Source organism: Acanthaster planci, linkage group LG01, assembly GCF_054643075.1.
Source record: "Acanthaster planci isolate LZ-2023a linkage group LG01, COTS_SCS, whole genome shotgun sequence".
NCBI lineage: Eukaryota > Metazoa > Echinodermata > Asteroidea > Valvatida > Acanthasteridae > Acanthaster > Acanthaster planci.
The window spans coordinates 34,651,296-34,677,721 of NC_141777.1; the positions used below are offsets into that span (position 1 = coordinate 34,651,296).

A 26,426-nucleotide genomic window follows, 5' to 3' on the forward strand; every position below is an offset into this window, starting at 1 on the left:
GAAATCAGAACAGCACTGAAGCAATTTAATTTTTGATCCTTTGTTTTATTGCTTTATATGAAAATAATAGACTTCAAAACCATGAATGGTACCTAAACAACTATGAGGTAAGCGAACATATATTTTTAATACACCGTTTTTGTCAATATTTCAATTACTCATAGGTTTTGTACCCAAATTTTTGAACATCTACAAATTCCCCAGACAGAGCCGATAACAGAGTTGAATGCACCTTTAAAGTGTAGCCACAATGAACTTTTCTATGGCACCACAATTTTTCTGCAACTTTGTACTCTACTTCAATGTGTGAATACTTTCACCCTGCCATTTGGTTAAATGCACTTAAAGGTGCACTTTGTAAGAAATTCAAATTGTCCATGCTTTCCGAGCATTGAGAGTACAGTGTTAATTAATATACATCGGTCTACGGACGAAATCCATAATTAAAAATTAACATCTCTCCGACGCAAAGTACATCTTGAAATTATTTTGCAGTACCCGCTGCTACATCTGACTCGTACTGGCCAGCCAACCCTAGCAAGCTCAGTGGTCGAGTGGTTAAGAGACATCTGCACTATAAGCAGGAGGTCATGGGTTCGAGTCCCACTTGAGTAAGCTTGTGATTTTTTTTTCACAAACTTTCGGGCAAGCAGAAAGAATACAGTGTTAATTAATATACGTCAGTGTAGGGGCAAAACCCGTAATTACCTGAGCACGTTACAGCAAGCAACTGCAGGAACTTGTTTGAACCTTCTCTTTTTCGGTGTCTGTCTGAACCTTCCAGTTTTGCTATGTTATTCTACCATACCAAAATATATAGATGTATTTATTATTTAACCTGTTTACCTTTTATAACTTGTAATTGATAATTGCACTACGGTAAACATTTCCACCATAAACATATCCTTTTAGCCCAGTATTACTTCCTTTCCAAGAAAAGACACAATAAACCATCTGTCATGTAACAAATGCAGCCAATAATTACATTCTGCTCACTAATTTCATCAATGAAGGTCTTACTTGAGCAATCTTCATAACCATTGCAGGACATTCAGCAAAGCAAAAAATATCTAAAGCTACAAAACAACAGTATAGCTTTTGTTACTGATTTTGTTTTGAAGAATGAAAAACCAATAAAACGTTTCTGTAACTATAAGATCTCCATACTGTATCACTTAATTCTGTTAATTCACTTTGTACATGTTTCTTACCACAAGGGACTCCAGGAACTTTGCAGTTGAGAATCTTAATAGAGGGCATATCAATAAATGTACAAAGAACATACATGTCTATATCATTGTGAATGTAATAATATAAATAAAGGTGTATCATTGCCATATGTTCTGGCAGTATTTATTCATGTCAATTGAATGGAAATAACGTTGCAAATTAAACACAGAAATAAAATCAACTGATTGCAAAGGCACTGCACACAAATGCCTTTTCTTCTTATTATGCCTACATGCATCACAAAAATTTGTATTACGTTCTAACAAACCATGGTATACTTCATAAACTGGTTCTTGGTCTCTGTATTGTTTCAATTCGACAAACATATCAGTAACCTTATTGGCTTACTGCAAACTCTAATCTCTGAAATTACATTTCCAATGTACTTGAAGCTCTTCCCCTTCCTCTTCCCCCATTTCTAATATCCTCAAAACTAAACTGATATGATGACATCACAATGACATCATTCTGTGACTTACTGTAGATTTTAACTTGCTTTGCAAGCCTCACAATCCTATGCAGGTTATTCTTACTATACATACCTTATAATTCAAAACATACACATTTGGCATACACACTTTTTAATAACTGGAAAAGAAATGCGAAAAAGCCCCATATTCTGCTGCAAACAGACACAGTCAGCTCTCACTTTGTTTTAATTTGAGTTTTATTAATGTTATGGTTTGACTGAATCATGTACAGTAGCAGGTACACAGACTACAGACGTTTCTTTGCTGTGGTTTCCCCTGGACTGCCATCATTGGTGCTTGTAATTTTTATTCTCTGAATAAGTAGTACATTATATATGAATACACATCTGCCTTTGCATAAAAAACTAAACATGCATTACAAAATGCCTGCTCCCAAGCAAGAGTGGTGGCAGCACATAAGTGATCTATAACAGGTGACCAAGGCTGTATCCAAAACAGGCTTTCACAGCTATGGCTACATCTGTGGGTCTCGACGTATTTCCAATGGAGTGAAGACCAAGACCCAGCTCTATAGACAACAGATCCTGATACAAACTAAGAGACCGGCTGAGATGATATCTGTATGCCATTCACACTGAGCCTTCTCCAAGTGTTATGAAAGTCCTTGAAAAGTGGGCCCAGCAGTGAAGTGTAAGACCCATGGGGCATCACTGCTTGATACACGGAGAGCTCTCTTGTTCAAAAACAGAGACCATGGGTTAACTGGCCCATCCCCCTTTCATTTTAGCACATGCAACAATGGTAAAAATGACTCCATTTATAGACATCACTGCAAACGAGAAGTCTACGCCAGTTTGAGAACACAGCAAAGGGCTTTTCCGCATTTCAAATGTTTTTGAGGTAAAAGGGAATAGAGCTTTGAAGAACAGACGTTTAATGTCACGTGATTTTTCAACACATGATGTCAATTTTCATCTATAACATTTCCCTTTATAGCTATCTGCAAAGTTTCAATTTAATCGCACATATATATCAGGAGATATAGGGCTTTAAAGAGTGCACCTTTAATGTCACATGACTTGCCAATTGATGAAGTAATCATCACATGAGGTCCATTTTCATCTGTTACCCTTCCCTTTCTAGTTATACCCAAAGATTCAATCCGATGGGACATCTATTTCAGGAGATTTAAGGCTTTAATGAGTGCACTTTTACTGTCCCGTGACTTGGCACCAGATGACATCATCATCTTTGTGGTCCGTTTCATCTTTGATACATGTCTTTTGAAATATCTGCAGTTTTAACCCAATCAGACATGCACTTCAGGAGATATAGGCAAAATAGGTGAAATTTGCACCTTATATGCCATGTCATGTGACACGTGGTGACATCATTCATGATGACGATTTTTTTCTTGGACCCTATCTACCCTGAGGACTGAGTGTGGACCTAATATGTGTTGAGTCAGATCGAACAAAGGGCCTTAGTCTTGCTGTTGAAAAATGTGTCCAAAATACGGGAAAATATTAAATATTTGAAATTCCACAATAAATCAGGTGATGATGTCATAATGACATCATGTTTTGGAAAAGACCTTTGCTATAAGGTATTCAAGTGTGTACAGTTTTCATGTCATAATTAAGACTTTGCTTAATGCCCAAAGAAGTGGCGAAAAAAAGGGCTGGAAGTTTCGCTCACAATGTGTGACTGTTGAAAAACATGTACAAAACATATGAGAAATTCCTCCCCCACAGAAATATGGGTGAGGCCTACTATTGAATACCTACCCCAAACAATCGCTAAATATGCAAATTCCTTTGCGTCTGATTCAATACACTAAAACTTCTGATCAACTGTAGTGCGCCCTCTAGTCCCATGACGCATAGCAGAATGGCCGCCATGTTCGTCCTTCTTTTCCGGTATTAAAACTGTCCGAGCCAAAAGTGGGGAAGATTGGGAGGGAGCCGACTGTTTGGGGTAGGTATTCAATAGCAGACCTCACCTGCGTTTCTGTGGGGGAGGAGTCTTCTGCTTTCAACCTACCCCAAATAGTTGCTAGATATGCAGAGTAGCACCGAGCCCTTGGAGAGGGGTGTGGCGAGGACGCACTACATAATGAGAGTGCCAGAGGAGTATGAAATTGTCCAAACTTTATTGTGGACTCACTAAATAATGGAGTTGTTATGTCGTTCCAGTGGTGGGCCGCTTTGATGAGGAACGCTTCGGTATCGATATGGCCAATGTTAAGACCGCTCTGCCATGCGCGGAGTCCTTTTGCAGAACATCGGTGAGGTAACATGTGGTGAAAGTATATGGGGTCTTCCAGCATGCTGCCTTACATGTTTCCCCCATCAGTACACCCCTGATGTAGGCCCATGATGTGGAAACTGCTCGGATATCATGAGCCCTGATGAGGCGTAGTGTTTTATTCTCCAGAGAGTTCGCCCAATCTGGGTTGGTAAACTTGATAGCCGAAACTGCCCATCTGGCTATAGTGTCTCTGTCTCAGCTGACAAGTCCCATGAAGGAAGTAGTCTCTTAGTTGGGGGACACTTAAGAAACATCGCCCGAATTAGAAGTAGATGTTTAAGAGCAGTATTGTCGGACACGGTCGAACCATCTGGGAAGCTATCTTGTATAGCCACAATGGCTGACCGGTAGTTACGGATAGTTGAAACCTGAAGATCTGATTTGAACAGGTGCATGAAGAAGTCAGCTATAGCGGTCACAGAAACTTCGGTCGGAGAAAGACCTCGCTCTGAACACCATGAAGTAAAATGTCATAATCTGGAGTCATAGATGCCGCGTGTAGACTGACGTTGACTCTTCGAGGCCATTAGTCTATCTTGGACTCCACTGCCTGTCGTTTTTGTCAGTAGGAACTGAAGTCGGACGAAGGATAAGTACAGACGGAGGGGTACTCGTGAATTTGAGAGCGTATCCGTAACGAATGGTCACGATTACCCACCTGTCCGATGTGGCTTTCTCCCAAGACCCTGCGAAGAGTTGAAGTCGCCCACCAACGGGTCTGAGATCGGCAGGCGGAGGCAAATCTGAATAGTCAGCGACACAAACCCCCAGGAGGTCGGGGGTAGCGTGGCTTGGTGGTTCTTCTCTTGAAGCTCCTCTGGAGTGGCTAGGTAAGTCAAGCCACGATTCGTCTGGTAACTGGGTTGATGAAAGGGGCGACAGGAACCATAACTGCTCTGACGAGGAGGTCTTAAGGGTCGAGCCCGGCAATCATCAGGACGGGATTGGTGAAGTGGAGCCACCGGTGGAAGGTCACAGAAGCCAGGTTTACGTGTTGTGTCAATGCGCTTAACTTCAGACTCCATCATCTCCATGAACTTCCCCGCAAAAAAGTCTTTGCCATAAAGATGAAGTTCTTGAAGTCTTGACTTGACTTCCTCATAAGGAATGTTCATGGCATCTAAAGTGTTGGATCTGTGTGTAAAAATGGCTAAAATGGAGATCCGAATGAACTGCTCGGAGATAGAGTTGACATTCTCATCGAGTGCTCGAAGTGTGACAGCTGCCAGGTCTGGAGTAACTAGTGAATCTTGATCACACGCTCGGGCCAAATACTCAGAGAGGAGTGCCGTAAAGGGGGTGCAGCAAAGGCCATGTCGTGAGGCTTTGTCGAGTTTAGCAAGAGTAGACTCAATCAAACACTTGCCCTTGTCTTTAAATGGAAACTTTCCTGTAGGCTTGTGAGTGTCAGAAGAAAGTTTATCTTAAGCCTCCGTTGGAATCTCAGGGACAGAAAGGAAGTTGTCAAAGTCCTTCCAACCAAACTGGAAATGAGTCGAGGTCCTGGGCGGGTATGGATGCCATTGTTTGGCACCGGCGAGAACTTCAAATATCTCGACGCATGAGCGGTCAAGTGGAAGTTCAAGAAAAACTGGCGTTGACGCCTCCAACCTAGTGGGGTGGCGCTTGAAGGAAGCATTTGAAGAGGCCTTAGCCGTAGATTGATTAGAAGGTAGGCCTAATATGTGGTTTTTTTTCCTTCTGAAGAAGACAGAGCCGTGCCATAAGTTAAGGTTGGCTCCAAAGGAGACATTTTCATCTTCAGAGGACGAATCCTGTTCCATCCGGAGTTGATCTGAAGAAGGAGGATCGTCATCATGTCCTACTAGTTGGCCAGGGGCCAAAGGAGGAGGTGAGCTGAGGAAGTGGATGTGGATCCAAATACTGATTACGTTGCGCCGGCAAAGGGTCCGGATCTGGGGCCGTCGCCACGGGAGCAGGATTGGGCTCTAGACGGCTGGCAACAGAAGAGAGCATGTGGACCGCTGACATGTTGTCGGCCAAAGCGTCATCCTTCTGTGAGGAGTGAGACTTCTTACACTTAGACCTCGTAGAAGAAGACGAAGAATGTTTACGTTTCTTGCATACGAGAGAACTGGTTGTAGAGCCAGCGGTTGACACCTGGTGAGCTGGGGCGTCGGAGGCCTGTCCAGACTGCAGCAAAGATACAGCAGGAGAGGCCTTGTGAACTGCAGAGGTAGAAGCAGTCTTCCCAGAAAGGCCCAGAAGGTAGCCGGAAGACAGGGTGACATACGGGGGTCGAAAGCCATGACGGTGCAGGAGGCTGGTGGGCTCTATTGTCCCGGGCGCGGGTAGTGGTGAGCCGCATGGCCAGGTATTGTCTCTGCAGGTACCGCACCAGGGAGCAGCATTGTGTTGTCCCGTGGAGCGTCATTGTCTTTGTCACGGCCCAGTGCCCCGGTTGATTGGGCGTCTGAAGACACCAGGGATGATGTGGCCGGTGTATCTAGCACTGGCGGCGTGGGGCCGCTCTGGCGCGTAGACTAGTGAGCCATGCCGATGTCAGGTGTTGCCCACGGCAGCTTGTTGTCAACCCGTGTTACCTGTTCGAAATGTTTAGGAACTGGGACGCAGAAGTGTTGCGCCCAGACCCAGCAAGCAGGGGAAATTCAACCCTGAGTGCAGCGCCACTCTGCACTATCGTTGACTGTGATGCTTTGGTGTTACCTTGGGGAACCAAGCATATGGATATCACATGCACTGCAGCTCAGGCCCTTGAAGCGTGCTGGGGCTAACCCTGAACTGAACCAAAGATGGTATTGCCAGCAGGGATTAGCCAGGGGATCACAAGTTTAGCAAGATGCCACTTGATCCTCCGCAGGCCGACTCCTGTCAGTCTATAGGGGAACGTGGGGTCACGGAATTTGGAACGCTCGCACTTTCAACCCCAACAAACCCAGGGTTGCCTCGTTGTCCCTATATACACCAAGGAAAGAGGGGGACCACGGTATTAGATCACTTGCACCACCTCGCAGAACCCCCAACAATCCCAGGGTTGCCCCGTTGACCCTATGTATCGCATGGTAGTAATAGCGTAGAGTCAACAATCTATAAAATGCACACACGAGAAGAGAAAATATACCACCAAAACAAGAAAATATACACATTAACTCAGAAATATAGAATGTACGTTTATTACAAGATGCTACGGTTTGATCAGAATATCACAAGGTGTGGAGCGAAATGGAAACTCGATAAACTCAAAGATGTCAAAAAGACACGTCCGTTTCGAATCACGCCAACGAAAAGACGGACAAACACGGTGGCCATTCCGCTTTGCGTCATGGGACTAGAGGGCGCACTACGATTGCTCAGAAGTTTTAGCGAATTGAATCAGACGCAAAGGAATTTGCATATTTAGCGACTGTTTGGGGTAGGGTGAAATCAGAAGACATTAAATATTAAAAATTCCATAATAAATCAGGTGATGACATCATCATGACATCATGTTTCCCTTGCTATCAGTGTAAAGTTACAAAGTCATATGACTTTGTTTAATGCCCAAAGAGGTGACGAGAATAAGTGCTGGAAGACCAAGAAGAAGAAAAGAAACCTAAAAAAAAAAGAGAAAAAAAGAGGTAGAAAAACAAAGCCTCCTTTGCATATCGTACTATGTAGAAAAGCCAATGAGAACATAGTCGTGGAAACAGCACAAGTGCATCTCTAGACGGCCAAAATATACCATTCACAGCATGATGAAAGTCCCCATTACAATCATCAGGCATGGAAGGGGCCACACAAGGGAAAGAATTCATTAACAGGAAGACACAACATGCAGCAGGTGTTCAGTGCAGAAAAGTGCCTCCTTATCTAACCTGCACAAAGTATGGATAAACCTCAAATTTAAATCTACAGTTTATAGACACCCTGAATTTCTTACAGGTCACTCCACTGACACCCCTTCCTACTGACTGCCACATGCATCAACATTTTGGATGTCAAATTTTTGTGATGCCCATCAGCTGTGCTGTATTTCAAGATTTCGATCAACATGCACGCACAGAACATTTGCACTCTGGGCATACGCACACCTGGTGGCATTGAATACACATTGCAATTTTCCTATGGGAGAGTCCAATGAGAGACATCTACTTGTAGGGTATCAAAGTGCAAGATCATTTTGCACCAGGAAGAGCAGTGAAAATGAATGGAGTACGCAAGCATATTGGTTCATGCACTGAATCTTGTGCTAATGCCTTTTACACATGGGAATGTTCTCACCCTGATACATCTATCGGTTTCCTGATACAAAAAACCTTCTACTTATACAAGTCACAAGTCTGTGCTGTAGCAAGTAATGATGCCAACAAGTTGCCTTATCTAATATTCATAACAGATGACTCAAATGAGTGAAGTTCAAATCATATTATTATAAAATGTTATATTATAAAACGGTTTATCAAAAATAGACTTTTGCAGCCAAACAGCTGAATTACAATCAATTTCACAAATAAAATTAGAAAAATGCATTCAAAAATACTTCCATCCCAGATAAATTACCCAAGAATAGATAAGAATTACAGAGGTTAAACAACAAATCCATAATTAACCTAATTAAAAGACAAATAATTACACAAGTCAAGACAGGCTAAGAAACAATAAAACAGATCAGACAAGAAAAGAACACACACAAAAACTTATCCTGAGCTAGTCCACAGAACAAAAACTAGGGCTAAGGAACCGCAAGAAACATTTTGGCAGGTTTAACCCCTTCAAGCCTGGATTATTTTGACTGTGAATGCTGGGCTGTGGTATGCCCAGTATGCAAAGCTTTGTCCAGCAGCAGGCCCCATTGAACCAGCAGCTTTATGGTGACTAGACTGTATGTGTGGTATGCACTAATCCTCACACAAAGCCGTGGCTGTGGACGGCTAAGGACAGCCTCGAAATACAGTGACAACCTGCGGAGGCTTGATTAGCAACTGTCATTAATGAAAGGTCTTTTGGTACAAGCATCTAAAATAAGAAATTGTGATAATCCTAGAAGCAAAGTCCAATGAGAAAAAATCTGACAAAAATGTTTCCCTGGGAAGTGTCTACCTCTGTCCCAACTGTGAAGTCAAGGTGTCATTCCAGTCAGGATCTATTAAAATAGTCACTTTTCAGTGGCTTTTATACCTGATAACAACATTATTACGTCATTACTGCAACATCTACTGGTGAAATACCCATACTTCTTTCCCTGATGTGATTAGTCCGTGTAAACTTTCTGTGAAATTGCCAAGGACGGCTCCAACATTCACTGAGGTAAAAAGACAGAATGCATATAGCTTGCCTTCATAACTGGGAACAAGGCAGTGGTGACTAGGAATAGTCTCCGTTGTTTACTCTCTTGGCAATTTCTTCAGACCCAGATTGTATGTGCGCCACCTGCACTCGATTCTTGAAGGCATCAATGTTGATGTAACACCCCTGAAGGTAAATAAGAGTTTAGGCAAGACATTACACCACATAGCACTTGTGCTTCAATGTTAGAACAAAGTACTGCTGCAAGTAGGTGCCAAGGTTTGGTTCGGGTTCAGTTCAGACACGGTTCAGGAATCTTTTGCCGAACTTTGGTTCAGTTCGGGTTCGGACATGTACACATGTGTACCATACATGTACATGTACATTGAGACATCAAAGAGCTTGCTATGAACGTATGTGCCGTATGTAGTACTTCCGTGTGTATGTTTAATAAAAGCAATGAATCTTCTCTCCATCCCATCCATGAGTAACTTCGATGTGAACATAATTTATTATTATAACTGTTTCTCCAAAGTTTGTTTAGGAGTTAAAATTCCCTAGAGAGTTAAAGTTTGAGGTGTGACAGTTTCTGACCGGTGTTTTACAGACCCAAAGGGGTTGTGTTTGGATCACGCTTGACTCAACAAAACGATCGTAGGATATGCGAAAACAGAAAAAAAAAGCATGCTCAAATGGGACTTTCCTCCTTTACAGCATACAAGATGAAATTAGATTTCCAGCAAATTGTGTTTTGGTTATTTTTCACAAAAAAGATTCAGCTACCAAACTATGGCACCCACGTGGCCAAAGAGGTGACTTTCCATCGGTCTTTTTCAAACGGATAACAGCATTTTGTTATTGAGATTTGCAAACATCTTAGAGATCTGGCAAATTAGGCCACCACTCGAGCCAAATCTTGTTATGCGCTGGATCGCTCCATCGGCCCGCCTGGCAAAATCAGATTTCCCTCTGGAATTGTTTCAATCGAGCACGAGTCCAACTGTGATCAGCGTCCAAAATTCGTTTTACACAGCCATTTATGACATCATTGGCCTAACATGGAACGTAAGGCATGGCTATCGGAGATTGGCAAACATCATGTTAAATCTGAATACACATAAATACAATTGGATGTAGTGACAATTTAGAAAGTACATTGTATGTTTGTGGTTGATTATTAGTGAATTCTCATCACATGCTTTTTATAACCATTGTGTGATGCAGGGCCACTGTAAGTTTACTATACATGTACACGTACATGTGCCGAGCGCTAGCGCCAGCATAACTGCAGCATAACTTGTTATCCATTTTTCATTGTATTTGCTTTTTTAACAAATTTTCTTGTATGCATTTTGTGTGCTAGCAATGCCATGCCATATTAAAGCAAAACATCGGAACTGACCACTTTGGTTCTGTTTGGTTATCCATTTTTCATTGTATTTGCTTTTTTATCAAATTTTCTTGTATGCATTTTGTGTGCTAGCAATGCCATGCCATATTAAAGCCAAACATCGGAACTGACCACTTTGGTTCTGTTTGGTTCGAAAGTGCCATGTTCGATGATTTTTGATTCGGTTCGGTGGTTCAGCAGTTCTTATAATTAAACAATGTCTCAGGAGTCAGGAATGAATAGAAGGGATGTTTCATCTTAAAACTGTTAGAGGCTATGAGACTGAAAAGAGGCAGGCCTACTCTACAGTCTAAGAGTTTGAATTGGCTAAAAGGTTTATTTACCAGAAGGCACATAAATTTCTTGTACCTGGGCATTCATGTCCAAAATGAAATAACTTCTAGGATCATTAATCGAAACATTTGATGAATAGTCTCAAGGTTCAATAATATGAAGGTTCCTTTGTTGGAAGGTTCAATATTGGAATTTAGAACAGGGTTAATCAGTCTGATTAATCCATAAGGGGGTAAGAATCACATCTGATCAAACTGTGGTCTGGGTTTTTTTGACAAAGAAACCCTTTGGACCATCAAACCTTTGGACCAATAAATCTTCAGACCAACCAGCCTTTGAACTATTTAACATTCAGACTAATGAATCTTTGGACAATTCAACCCTCAGACTATCTTGTAGTTTATTCAACCACAGAGATAGGAGAAAGAAACAATTACTGGGCTCACCATGAGTTGTCTCTTGCCTCCATTCAGAGTGAAAGCATTTCTTGCATGGAGGATGCGTAGATTGTTGAAGATGACACAGTCCCCAGGCTGTAATCTGTGACTGAACTGTAACCACAAAGAACACATGCTTCCATGGATGTTTATAATTCATAAACCAGAATTTTTCCGAATTCAATGCAAGGGGAACAAGTTCACTGTCGGTCAGTGAAAAGCACAAATAGCAAAATTTAAATCAGACTGTCAGAAACTTCGAAACAGATATAGTACCTGCAGCTCTGAAGTATTCACTAATTCAGCAAATTTTCTGTATGCCTCAAAGTACGGTGCAACATCCTCCTACAAAGAAATTACAAAATAAAAACACTAAAAATACCCAAGCTTTTGGAAAAGATAGGGCAATGACCCTTCTGACATTTATCAATGCTAGACATGCTAACCCCCCACCCAATTTTACTGTAAAACGTACACCTCCTGTGTTCCTCTGATCTAAGTCTTTGATGATGCCCAGCACAGTCAAAGTCGTGCAGAAAAATATGACCCAAGTTCATGATTATTTTGTCCAGTTCTACACACGAAGAATTGTCACAAGTTCCATATGGGGATATACGGCATGCAATGTGAAACAGTGATGGCTTATGAACAGTGTGAAGGTCAGAGTGTGAAAGCTCACCTCGGGAACCTTGAGAGGGCCTTCAAATGGAGGGGACCAAATCACGGAGGTAATCTGAGGAACAGCAACAGACATCTTATAAATACAAAAGACTAGTGGGAGGGTGAGAAGTAGATGCAGGTGGGAAGCTGGCATTTCACCAGGGGAATAAATTCCCCGCCTTCCATCTTTGCAACCCAGAAACACTCTTGTCCATGCCAACAACCGGACAGGGTTTTCAGTCCCGACTTGACTCTATAGATTTTTCCTGGGAAAAAAGTTGTCTACGATTTTCCTCCAACCTCTAAAACTGAATACTACCCTCAGCTTCCTTGCAATTGAAATTCAGACTTGTATATCTTTGCATTTCCCAAGTAGCTACTGATGGCCCATTGAAAATCATCTTAGAGATGATATGGCTGCTTCCAATATATACAGCTGTTATTATCTGCATAAGGATGTTATGGCTGCAGCTTGATATAACACATACATGTACACCTGTGGAAGCCATTAGCTAGCAGTCGTAAACCACTTCCCATAGAGACATGTAATAATCCTAGCCACAGCCGGTTGATTTCTAATACGCCTCTTATGAACTCAATGTGGTAGCAGTACCTGGCCTGGTGTGACCCGCTCCTCAAATAAGTAGAGCCGATGATTTTCCGTGATCGCGGAAAACGAACAGAATTCGTGGAATCAACACTTTGAAACAGAATCCACTGCTTGAAACAGAACTTGCAACGTTTCTCACTAAGAATGGCTTCAAACGTAAAGAAAACTTTCTGAAAAATACTACAAATGAATACCTATCAAACCCTTTTAAAATGCTTGCTTTTAATGAACGAATTATGCTGGAAACATGCCAAATTGCACCACTCCACCACATGACTGGGTGAGCACTATGGCGTCCGTGAGCCCCATGCAGGCAGGGCTAGCGGCAGCCGGCACAGCGCAGCAGCACAGTACAGCACACACACTGGCTGTTCACACGTGCACCGTACTAGCAATGAAATCAAGGTGCAAACAAGTCCATACTAACACATATGCTTATTGCACTCATGGGGAATTCAGTCTGTGAATCCGCACAGACCCCTTGAGACAAGACTAGTACCACATGTTTCTTGAATGAAATGACACCTAGTAAGCTTGGTGTACCATAGCTGAATGGGCCCTCGGAAGTGTTCGATGTAGAGTGGGGTTTTCAGCCACAAACATACATTTTAAGGCTCAGATTTATTGTTAACTTTCTGAATTTTGTCGCACTACTGCCAAATAAAAAGGCAAGTTGATGTCCAACATTAACATATTGTGATCAACGACTGTTACATGCAAGACCTATTCTGTGATTTCACTGTACATGTACTTCTATGTAATATGAGTTTATGCATGAGGAGTGGCACATGAATCGTCCGTTGATTAATAGTAGCAAGATTTTGATGATCGGCCCCCGGCGATTGCTCGCCAGGGGTGGGGGGGTGCTGTATTTCTTTTAATTAATTTTTAGCACAGAAAGAATAAAAAAGTTGGAAACATTACAGAGTATTTTCAAACAATATTGTTTCTTTTCTTTTTTTGGGGGGAGGAGTATGGCTGGACAAATGGTTTCCAAAAAACTTTGCTCTCCCATTTCACACAGGTATGAAACTGAATTTGAATTTCCGAAATGGAATTTGGGATGTGGCTAAATGGAAAATACCCATTTTTGATACGGAAAATCATTGGCTCTAAATGAGCCAATGACCATGCTTACAAACGTGGTGCAGAATGCTTGGACCATTTTTCATTTGAATGCACACAAACCCACATCATAACGTGACGGCAACAGAGGCTAAACATGTCACAAGGGCTTAGCATAATAACAGAGAGGCTATCAATTCAATCCTTTGTCACTTGCATCGTGTGAAGTGTTATAACCAGCCACCAGCCAAAAATTTTGAGTACAGTGCACGAAGAGGCCGTATACTCCAGACATTACGCATATGTGCCATATCTTAACACGCATCTAGTTCATGATGACACATGCACAAGCCACGTTAGCAATTCTGACATGACTGTGTTGTAGCCAACCAGAATAAAAAACCTGCAAGCGGTATGTTACAAAAGTCACAACACAAATTTCCCTTCCTTCGGCTCTCAAGATTCCTAATTAAATCAAACCGAACCAAAATTCTGTGACACAGGATCCAAAAAATGACCACGTTCCCCAAACCCCTAAAGTTTGGATATTACTGCTCCTCTGAGCTGGAATATGCAGCTTGTTTGTTACAAGACACCAGCGACACTGCACAAGTGTCTTCACTTGATTGCAATTCTGAGCAAACAATTACTTAAAGATACTTAACACACCTTTCCCTCTCTGTTGACTGTGATATGAGGTCGCTGGTATCTGAATGCTGCTGGTGTCTCCCTAAATGAGAGTGAAAACATTTCAAATACACATGACAAGCCAATGACCAAAGCAAAGGCTTAGAGAAGTGTAAACCATTGTACAAATTACACATCGTTTCCAGGACACAAGAAGACATGGGCCTAGGTTTACTGGGCAAAAGCATCATAGATACCACCACTACAGTCTTCATATAGATATTGGGTAAGGCACTTCATGCTTTGTTCAATTATACATGTTGTTAACTCCTCAAGTAAAAATCACAGTACATGTCAGTTTCCACTCACCTCTCGAAATGAAATTTTTGGAAGGTGGCAGGGACTCTGGTGAGCGTATCAAACAAGTCTGGATGGTGCCATTGCATTTCTTGAGCCACGTGGATTGTGTCTAAGAAGACACTTTCTCCTCCCATCACCTGCTCGTCAAAGCTATAAAATATGGCCAACAATGTTCCAAGGAGATAGCTGGTGGAGCAGAATCCCCCTACAATTTTTACCCTGACAAAAATCTGTTTTGAATTTGCACCCATGCTCCTGTCTCGATGTTTATTAATGTACACTCGGCAATTAAACGAGCATTCTTGAAGTGGATGTGCCACTTCGCCCATGTGGCACTTTGCCCACACAATATTTTGCACGGTATGCATACCCCAATTTCACAAGCACATAGGCTTGTATTTAATAAACAAAATCTCTGAATCCTCTAACAGGTTTCCTGCTTGCAACTTTTCAGATACAATAATCACGACATTAAGACTCAGACATAAAGCATTTTCAAAAGCACTGTTTCTGTACAACGCTCTATACAGTACCGAAGTGTGACGTCACTGTGAACCAGAAAGTGCAGTGAAAATGAATGGAGTATGCACGTGTGTTGGTTCACGCGCTGGTTCACGCGCTAATGCCTTTTACACACTAATTGTGCATGTGATGTATTCACTTGGGTACTATCTAGTTTTCTAACGGCGTGCATTATGACATCATGAAAAACAGAATATACATAGATGCATGAAGACCACTATAAATCTAAGAACTAAGTCACTGAAATATTTCTGAAGTTTTGATCATTTTATGTAAAATTGGGGTTGCCAAATTTTGGAGTGTACTTTATGTTGTTGTAGGAGTGGCACATGTATTCCACGCTGTTCTCACAGCATGCACCGGCACTATGCCTGCTTTTAGCTTTGCATTAGTTTACATCAAAGAAAACCTTGACATTTTCTCAATCCACAATATCCTTATATTGCTAGGTGATGTTTTATCTTTCCTTGCATTCAGGATGGATTCAGGGGGGTTGGGTAGCTGTTTTAACATGTCCTCCTCTATTTTCAATTTTGACAAAGGCTGTGGGTGAAGCGGTATGTGGGCCAAGTGGCAAATGGGCAAAGTGCTAAATGGGTGAAGTGGCAAATGGATGAAGTGGTTGCTTGCAAAGTGGTAAATGGGCGAAGTGACTGACACCCAAGCTCCCCGTCATATATATTACCCTGTTACTGAGAAGAGCAGACCTCATTTCAGTTCAGCTATTCTGCTGAAGTTTGCCCCCCTTCAAAATTGTTAGTACCGTGCTTTTTGTTTTTATTTTTTTAAATTACCCACTTCACATTTTAACAAACAAAGAAAACTTTGGGACGTCAAGGATTCCTGGTTGTTGGCAAATACAGAAAACCCTGACAATTCAGGGGCGGTTCCAAGAAATGGGGAGTCAGGTCCCTCAGATTTATGGGGAGTCAGGTCCCTCAGATTTTTTTTACATCGAATTGTTTCAGACACATGGGTAATGCATTACATTGTTACTGATGTACATGTACTGTTGATAACCCTTACAGAAGGTCACCTTTTCTTATTACTACAATTGTTATTAATTTATCTATTCGTTTTGGGGGAGAGTCAGAGCAGGGAGGCTTCAACCCCCCTCCACAGTACAATGGTAATCACCGTTAGTGTCAAATTTAATCACCACTGGAGGGGTCATGCTTGATGTAAGGGCACAAAATCGAATTTGACATTTTACACCTTTTGCCTGATATGCTGCTCTGCTGAATTTCACACGTTGGCAGTGAGAGCAAATTTGACATTATGAAATATCTGCATAGGAAATCACTGATGCTGAAATGTGTTCAACTTTTGTGATTTTGCAGTGCAAACTAGTGATCTGATTTTTTAGACTCTAATAGGAGACCGTGTCTGTCGACACACGACTGCTGGGTGAGACGTGAGGGACCGAACTAGGTGGAGGGCCATTGTACAAGGCCAAGGCCAACCCAGCGCAAACTGGACAACGGCACCGTTGATTAAGAATTCTGCTTCCTACTCCAAGTCTGCCCTTAAGTATTATTCTTGCATCAATTCCCACTGCCATGGTGGGGGAGATCCTCATACAATGAGAGTTGAATCGAGGACAGGATACAACCAGTCAGTCTTACCGTAGACAGTGGAGCAGCTGCAGTCCAGGTGGCGACTGGTAATACACGAGATCCATATGCAGTTCCAGGGCATGAGGTGTATAGGCAACGTTGATGGCATCCTCTTTTGCCTCCACACTAAAAGTCTGTGCAAGAAAAACAAGAAAAAATAAGCCCCACCGGTAAAATACCACAGAACGACGACACTGATAATTCTATTACAGCACCTGGGCTCCATGCCAAAGTTGAACTTCAATGGTAAACATCCCTGCTATTCAAGATCATTTAAGTATATCTCTATTTAATGGTGTGTATTTACAGGTAGTATGGGAACCAGGTGTCCTTTTTAAAGTAAAACACAGGTAACTTGGTACCTGTCTTAAATACCCAAATGCTTATCCACATCCTTTGGATGTAATTGTGTAATTTCATTTAGTATTCTGTGTAGCCCGTTTTATTTTCCCCATTTTTTTTCCCCCTTTTTTGTCTCAAAGGAGGGGGGATTTCAACACCCCCCTGGATCCGTGCCTGCCTCTTATGTGCTGTGCACCAACACCCCCATTTGTGTTTTACATCTACTGAAGGCTAGTCTTGCCCAAGTTGCTTTACGTGTAATTTGTACCAAGGTCAGAACCCTTGTTTACTGCACTTGGAATTCCACCACACAACCACTTTCTCATGTGACTTGGGAAAAGCTCTTCTACAGTCACGCAATTAGAAATGCTCAGAACTTGCGAAGTTTTCATAACGAGTAAGCCGCGGCACAGCAAAAAAACATCAGACAATTCTAGGTCAGGATATGACTGCATTAGACAGCAACAGTATTACACTGCAGAGTCTTAACATTACTATTTAAGAGTTTCTGGAAAACTAGAAGTTCTACAGCCTACTAATATTTGATATGAAACTGAATTTTACTTCATAAGTGAACCACTTCCTGCAGGGGACTCCGGAATCGGAGACGTATGTTTATATGCGTGGCCAGGGTCTCCGAACTCGGACAAAGGAAACAGGGCCCTGTAACAAATGACCGTACTACGAACAAAAGACCAGGCTGCTGGGCATTACCAACATTTTTCACTCTCAAAAGTGGTGATAGTCCAGCCTTGTTTTGAAACCGTATAGCAGGGTTTGGGGCATTGAGAGTGAGCGGATTACCACCGGGGACAAAAGCGCTCCACCACCACAGCGATGAGCCACACAGCACCACTAAACACTAATCTGGCTCCTATTGAAAAGAGGTCAGCAGTGCACTGAGCCAGGTTCGTGAACAAAAGACAGTTATACAACACTGCACAATCTGGGCTCTGTTTACAAGGCTGCAGGCCTGGCTGAAATACTCGGGCATCAATGAAGGTCACCTGTCAACTTAGAGTAGTACCTAAAGATTATCTCGTGCCTCTATAAACGACCGTTAAATGTAAAGATGAATTTTTGAAGGATTTTGAAAACGGAAAAATGATAGTCATGCTGGCCCAGCATCATCAACACTGAAAAATGCCCCGGCATGAAGTGGTTAAAGTAGAGTTTCATGTGGTAACCTGCACAATAATGTAACTACTGTCCCACTTCCAACCTGTGATAGAATATAGCTGTCACCATTATGTAACTATTTCACAAAGAAGTCAACACAAGATACCCCTAGTCTATTCATAACAGTAAGCAATGCCTTATTCATGAGCACATAGCTTATAAGCAAAGGTTACACATTGTAAAATATGAACTTTACCTTTCCATAGAGCGTGTGTTGGGCTGGAGCAATTATTTCTGCAACCTTGAAAGAAATAAAAGAAAATCCAGCAGTAATAACAATTAAAGTATAAAATCTGCCACTGTAAATTGTTTAAACTGTCACAAAATCAGTGCACATTTACACATCCACATATTAAATTGCCATCATTTCATTCTAAAATTTCTGGCTATAAAAAAGTAGAAGGGGAAAGGACCCACCTCCATCTTTCAACCAATTTTTTCACTGCAGTTGGAAATTCAAGTATTTTCTGTTTGGTCACAGGCATATATCAAATTATTTGAAGCACATTTACTAGACATGTATCTGCTTAAATTTTGATTCAAGATGACTCACAGGCGGATCCAGAATTAATTTGACTTTTCTTGAGGGGAGGCAAATCTTTTTTGGGGGGGCCAAAATATTTATGTTACCTTTTATGAACTTTTTGAGGGTTATTGTGACTTTTCATACCCTTTGAGCAAGAAGGGAAATGAAATTGTCTAGAAATATTCTGAATCTCTACCTACGTTTCAAAAACAAACAATTCCCCCCCTTTTTGGGGGGGTTACGGTACATATTGCCCCCTCCCGTAGATCTGCCAATAAGATGGCTGAACTGTAAACAAAGCCAACTGAATTACCTTGCAGACTTGGTGCTTTTCAATAGGCACACCTTTGACAAGTACAACTCCATCTTCATTCAAATCTTTAAAGAATCTGATTATAACACGAGGGATAAAAACTCTTGATTTTAAAAGTGGGACAGGTGGAGTAAAACCTGACAACATGCACATGAAGAGCAAAGTTTTATTCCTAAAAAAAGTATTTCAATAAATTTTCCTTTTAAAGCGTGGCAGCACAGCTTTAATAATTGCTAGGATGCAGCAGCCATAAAAAATATCATCCAACTGATTTTACAAAGGATAAAGGTCACCCAAGCAGATACTGCTGCCGATTAACCTCCATTCAGCCTAATTCATTCAATTCCATCGCACCATTTGCCTTTGTTGTCGGGTTAAACCTGAACTGCCTCTCCCCATTCTACAAAACACATGATGTTACAAAGGTAATCCAAACACATGGGACAGGATGGGAAAGAAAAGATGGCAAAGCAGGAAAATGGGAATTGGAACAGGCAAATCTGGAGAAAGGAAGGAAACTGTGAGGAGGGTAGGGAAGATATTTGTGGGAAAGGATACAATTTTTCAGAAAACAATACTGTACACTGGCCTCCAATAAGTTGCTGATTAAACCATTTTTTTCATTTCTAATTAATTTCAATATTTATATACATTTAAGTTTCTTTTTTAAATGATCCTGTTCACTGCAGAGTATTATAAGCTACTACAAGTTTTTCAAGAATCAAGACAGGACAAAGTTAGAGGATTAACGTTGCTATCAAATTTCAGTTTTACCTGTTGACCTTGTCTCCAACAGCTGTAATGTCTTGAATATTGAACTCTTTAATGGGACCCTGCAGATGAGGGAATGAGAAAACAAAATCTACATCCCTAGGAAAGTTTTTTCAACCAGATGTTTGGAGATAAGAGGTAGAACGGCCTTGCCCCAAGGGGATCAGCTGATCCCTCCTATCCAAAGCTGATACAGTCAACCTACTTATCAGCAGCTGAGTATGGTAGCACAGCTTAAATGCTATGATGCAGAAGCCAGCAGCATCCAACTGATTTTAGAAAGGATAAAGGTCACCTAAGCAGATACTGCTGCCGATTAACCTCCATTCAGCCTAATTCAATTCAATTCAATTGCACCATTTGCCTTTGTTGTTGGGTTAAACCTGAACTGCCTCTCCCCATTCTACAAAATACATGATGTTACAAAAGTAATCCAAACACACGGGACAGGATGGGATAGAGAAGATGGCAAAGCAGAAGATGGGAATCGGGACAGGCAAACCAGGAGAAAGGAAGGAAACTGTGAGGAGGGTAGGGATTTACGAACAGAGAGAAGTGAAGAAATATGTGGGGAAAGGATACAATTTTTCAGAAAAATAGTACTGCTCACTAGCATCGATAAGTTGCTGATTCAACTACTTTTAGTATCTTCACAAATCATACAGCTATGAGGCAGTGAACTTGGATCTTCACAATAGAACATCTAAATGATATTGAGTGATTGAAAGTAAGAATTGCCCTTGTCTACAACTGTCTACCTCGTGAAGCATTTTCAAACAATAAGTACAAGTATCGGACTTGACTGACATGATTGCATGCTTTGCCAAAAGAGTCAGTTTGAAGATAAGGAATGCTGTGCACCTCCTGTAAGATTGGATTACAGACAAAAAGAGCCTGCCTTGAATACAGTGACGTCTTGTTTATGGGAGGCTTGCTGGAGTGCTGGCCTGGAATAGCTGTTCTCCTTCAGCCAGCAGAGGGGCAGGGTGGTCTGGTGGGACTCCTCGTTCCACTCAATGAGCAGGGTACCGCTACCGTTCGCTGAAAATGAGGGATAGAAACTGTCAACGTCAGCTACTGCGCTTAGTGAATTCTGCGCACCAGATGAGAAACCTCTCAATGGTGGCAAAGAGAACCCTCTCGATTTGGTGCAAAGAGAGAGCTCAAGCTGACACTCAGATGCAATGTCTTCACGCACATACTGCCCAAGCAAGGAGCAGATCCAGAACAAAATTTTGTTTTGAGGGTGGTGGAGGGCCACCTTTTGGGTTTTTTGCGGGGAACAATTACATGTAATTTGCAGATTTCTTTATGTAACCTTTAAGCCTCTCAATAGAATGAGGCTTCATTGGGAACTCTTTAAACATTTTGGGAGGGCGGGGGCAATCAAATTGTACCTGAAAACATTCCTTGCCTCTTGGAGTTTTAAAAAATAACTAAACTGTTCCCCTTTCAGAGGGTCATACTGTATGTCCAAACTGCTCTTGTCCCGGCTCAGACTGACGAGCATGCCCTAGTGGAACCCTACAGGTTTACGTACACTCTACACTACATGCATTTGTTTTTCTCCCCTGTTCTTGTTTATATTTTTCACTTCTTCCAATGAAGCCATTTGAAGAAAATATGAGGGCGCTGTGGCAGAGTGGCCGTGATTTCATTCAAGGACTTGCAATTTGGAAAAAAAAAACCTCCACCAATCATAAACCTACACACATGGCGTTCTCACAATAAAAACAATCTAACAAAACTAGAGAATGACAAAATGAAACAATAAATACACACACCAAAAAAACAAACAAATCAAAATACCAAACGTCTTCAAGAGTTTTCAAGAGTGACATGTGTGACTGAATTCTGCCGAAGATTAAAATAAATTCCATTATCTTTAATGCAGAAATTCATGTACTATAATATCCTGCCTTATGAGTAGCATACTATATTCCAGTGAACATATAATCTGGTATCTGTTTGTCATTCTCACAGCCATGGAAACCAATCTATTAATGTTTGGCAAGTCATACAAATCAAAAGTGTCTTTATCAAACAACAAAAATGAATACTGGAAATTGCTCAGATTTATGGTGAAAGTTCCTACATGTATTTGGAGCTGGGGATGTGGACATGCAGGAAGCCAAAACTATAATGGGTACAAATAAAAATCCACTTCATCAGTGGTTCTGTTTGCAATCTTGGCATTTGGTTCAGATTCCTACGACAAGATATAGTAGGGTGATGTCTTACCGGGATCCACCTTAGTTGATTTGACGGTAAGCGACGCAGGCAAGGAAAAGCTTGGTAGCAGTAACTGTCCATTGTCGTGACGACAGGCTGGACAATGACAGTTTTTCCGCAACCACAAACTGTAATACCTAGAATGGGAAAAGACAAATTTTGTGAAAGTAAAGGATTTTTCTTTTCCATTAAAAACCTTTTCCTGGTGACAATGAATGTCACTGCAAATTCAATAATGAGGCAATTGCCAAAGGACATGACATACACTGTTACCCATGTCATCTAGCAATCTGAACAAGTCAGGTTCTGGCAACTTAAAAGGCCATTTCATACTGCAGGGCGACATAGCTGACATGAATGTCTGACGTCAGATGACACATTCACCTTCTGCAATTTGCAAATGCTGAGTACAATTTCAACTGAAGCCAAATTTCTCTGTAACATTTTGTTATACCACAATCATACCGTAGATAGTGAATTTTTATTGGTCTCAAACTGATTATGCAATATGCCACAAGCACCCAAGTACGGTATCATTTATGATCGAGTGCATGGCCAACTTTGCCGTACCACAGAAACTAATGGAAAATGGTGATCTTTCACACAGTTGATGAGTCGTGTCCACTGTGTTGTAATTGTGTACATGTAACCTTGGGTACGAGGACGGATAGCCGTGCTTGTACTGCATATGCTATGCTTAAATGTTGTTGGAGATGTGCTGTGTTGGGGACATACATTGAAGCATTGTGTTTGTTTACATGTGCTACTCTCTATACTCTGACCATGACAGAGACTTGCAGGTTAGACTTCCGTTCATGCACCCAACTACGCTCACAGGACATGAGTAACATACTCCAATCACTATTTCTGCTGCGACCACCATTGTTGTCTTTGTATAAAAGCTCATGTCGTTGTCTCTTCTTGTCTGGTCGTCAATCTTGCCGGTATTTTTTACTGGAATTTCATGCAAATAGTGTCTTGAAATTCAACTAGTCGACAAAAACCCCAGTGCTTTATGAATCCCAGGTTTCTCTATATTCCAGTTTGTCATAAATCCTATATTTCTCCCTCTTTCCACCAAAACACACAAAAAGAAATTAATTCCCATGGCCTTGAATAACAATCCAGTTAATTATATCTACCATTCTCAACTTACCGACTAGATGTGGAATCCTTCCACGTTACATCTATGTATTTTCCTTGAGCCTTCAGATCAGCTAAAAAGCCCAGTGAGTCCTGTTGAATACCATACAGACACAAATGAAAATCACTTTTAAACACACACAGCATTTGAGGCAATACTAAATATTCAAAGTTGCCAGATGTTTCATTGATCTAGTTATTTAAGAGGCTGAATTACACGTGGCCAGAACTCTTTTTCCCATCATTTTTGAGTCAAAGTACGTTAAGTTCCAGAGCAGAGGATACACTTTTTAGTGCACATCACAGTGAACTGTATCACAGGGTGAAGATGTAATTCTCAACAGACGGTGCACACTTCCATGAGATGTTTCAAAGGGCACAAACTGCACAGCACAGCAGGAGAGGTATTGAAGTGTTTACACCAGTCTTGCTTCATCACAGACATTTAGTAGAATAAATCTCTCATGTTTTGTGAATTTCACTTGGGAACACACACACGAACTGTAATGTTGACAAGAAACACTTTTCATTTGTTTTAACTAGAAAAAAATGACAAATCTTACGAATCCCCATAGGTTTTGCATGCGAGTTGCCCCCAATGTACTTTAAAAGAAAGACAGAAGAGTTCTCAAATAGTGCATCATCTATGGCTTCTGATAAGAAACAGATAAACACATATATGTCCATGTATCTTGAGTGGTAACATAGCATGTCCCAAGGATAGGCCAGTTTTTTTAGTAAGTTAACCCTAACAGTCCTCAGTCCTCCAACAGGTGAATGATTGAGGACTGTTAGGGTTAAGGTAGCTTATTTCATTCTACAGATGCCACTCGTGCCCTTTGACAAAATGTAGTGATACAATGTAGGAATTGATATGAATTGTCTACGGAACTGAACTAACCACTGTCTCGGTTTGATGACTGCTGCAACGTATGGATGTGTAAATTGCACCCCAACCACTGCAGCTCACAGCAACTGACTGATTTGTTTTCAACTTCAAGAAGTTGGAGCATGAGGGCCAAGAAGATGAACTCTTCGTAAGACCCATGAAATGACGGCTAACAATGGAACACCTGATGGCATTCATCATGGAATCTTTCAGGAACAAACAGGAGGTGCAGACAGTCTGTGCAGCAAAGAAAACGTGGCAGAGGCTGACATTAAATCACAATCTTTGTCACTGTGAAATTGCATTGGGCTAGCTTCAATCAACTACAATTGAAATTTGTAGGATTTTGGTCATCCCCAAACCTCATCCCCAGGGCAGGGATCACTGTATTTTCAACTGTTTTCAACAGTAACCCCTGGTAGTACACCTTTCTTTTTTGGTCTGATTCTATACAGTAATAGCAACCGATTAATATGAATCATGTACTTGGTGAATGCTGTTCATCCCAACACGCATAACATGTTCTAACCTCAAAAACAATTCCTTGTTTTCCATTTCGCTTTGAAATGTGATATAGCCTGCAGCAAATGGCTGGTTAAGATTTGAGCACAAGTTTCCCAAATCGTGCTTCAGTCTGAAATACAGCACAGATGAGAAAACATGACCCTTCACCTGTTCTCGTGACAGGACATCCAGAAACTTCTGTATATTATTGAATAGCACGAAGGGTAAATTTGCCCCTTTGCCACGTGTTGAAAGTCCATAGTGACGTCACCCTGACCGCGAGAATCCCACCTCGTGACTTATAAAAACATTAAAGATAGCCATGTACAAACCATGGCATTAGGCCTAACATGTGGTTGTTTTGATCGTGCCAACTTACTCTGCAATTTAAACAATGCAGCAACAATGCCTTCTTGGTGAAGTAAGATGTCTGACAGGAAGCTTTATTCACCTTTGGCCTATATCCTCATTAAAATTGTGAAATTCATTGCATTCTGCCCATCCACACTACAGAAAATCAGCAGCATGTATTCTAAATATCAGCTGTAATGATGACAGCTTGACCAATCACAACACTACTCATATCTTTTCCAAGGCCACTTGTTTTCCCAGTCACCCACATATGAAAGCTGTACCCAATTTGGCCCAATTTGTGTCCATTCCAATGAATTCTCGCAGTCAGGATGACATCACTAAGTCTTGATTCTTCCCACTGATTGGTCAGTAGTTGGCAATTCCATATTTCACTCTCGAAACTCAAAGCGGCAAAAACAGTGTTGCAGTCTAGAGCCTGGGAAATCTGAATTATTGACTATAAACTCTTAACCTTTACATCAACATATATTTATAATTGTGCTTTGAATATTTCCCACACTGTACTGAAAACGTTTTAGTTATTTTTATCAAGTTGGTGCAAAAAAGGAGGAAAACATGAAAATCCCTGTACAAAGTGAATAGAGGGCTGCCCCTTTGCCCACACATGAGTGCAATAAATAAAACAACCTCCAACTGCAAGAATGTTGAGGTCTATGGGAAAAATCTGAAGTATTGACTAAACTCTTTAATTAACATTTACATGCCTGAAATTTCACTGTTGATGGGCTATGAATATCTCCCACACTGTACCAAAAAGGTTTCAGTTAGGCCTTACTTTCATACTGGTGAAGGAGTTACTGTACCTCTGGCCCTGTAGCTGTACAGTACGGATACTGTGCATGTACTATAGTGGACACATGGTAGATAAGATACGAACACTGTACGCTATGAGGCCTTTCATAGGTAGGCTTCGTCGTCACCCGTGGGTTCGTACATGTACATGGGAGCGCGGCAGGTGACAAGCCACTACACTGAGTTCTAGGGGCTGGTGCATAACATCAAAAATGAAAACATCAAAATTATCGCTTAAAGTGCATAACTTTTAAATATTATGCGGTGGGTTTATTCCTGATTCGTTGTGAAAAGACTAGTCTCACCGTAATAGTCTGACAGGATAATTATCCAAAGGGGTTGTGACGCTCATAATAAGCAGAAAGGATAAGAACACATAGGAGCCCTCCGGCTTAGTAGGTCCTTGCGTTATGGTCCAAAACGGCCTCAGTGTGTTTGGGTAATATCTCTGTGCATAAATGTGGGTGCGAGCCATCCCCGGCCCCCCTGCTAGCATGCTATGGCCAGTGGTCTGATTTTCGGACAAGGAATACAGTACGGCGGTCCTGAACGGACATGTAA

At 41.4% G+C, this 26,426-nt stretch overlaps 1 protein-coding gene across 3 annotated transcripts; it reads right to left on the reverse strand.

Annotated features, from left to right (window-relative positions):
• Positions 1-24: 24 nt before the first annotated feature.
• On the reverse strand, positions 25-26,426 carry LOC110979659 (uncharacterized). Of its 3 annotated transcripts, none has more exons than XM_022235666.2 (16): positions 26,171-26,426; positions 25,877-26,058; positions 24,207-24,431; positions 23,319-23,398; positions 22,172-22,299; positions 20,829-20,971; positions 19,934-19,992; positions 19,160-19,235; positions 18,517-18,561; positions 16,809-16,933; positions 14,671-14,811; positions 14,344-14,404; positions 12,019-12,072; positions 11,616-11,684; positions 11,349-11,453; positions 25-9,404 (listed from the first exon to the last, which is right to left on the reverse strand). In XM_022235666.2, the coding sequence occupies exons 3-16, from the start codon at positions 24,393-24,395 to the stop codon at positions 9,297-9,299; spliced, it is 1,383 nt and encodes a 460-aa protein (XP_022091358.2). In that variant the 5' UTR covers positions 24,396-24,431; positions 25,877-26,058; positions 26,171-26,426; the 3' UTR covers positions 25-9,296. The 3 variants fall into 3 exon arrangements, with proteins under 3 accessions (XP_022091358.2, XP_086998546.1, XP_086998537.1); XM_087142420.1 differs by lacking the exon at positions 25,877-26,058 and having other exon boundaries at positions 25-7,545; positions 9,268-9,404; positions 26,171-26,425; XM_087142411.1 differs by lacking the exon at positions 25,877-26,058 and having other exon boundaries at positions 26,171-26,424.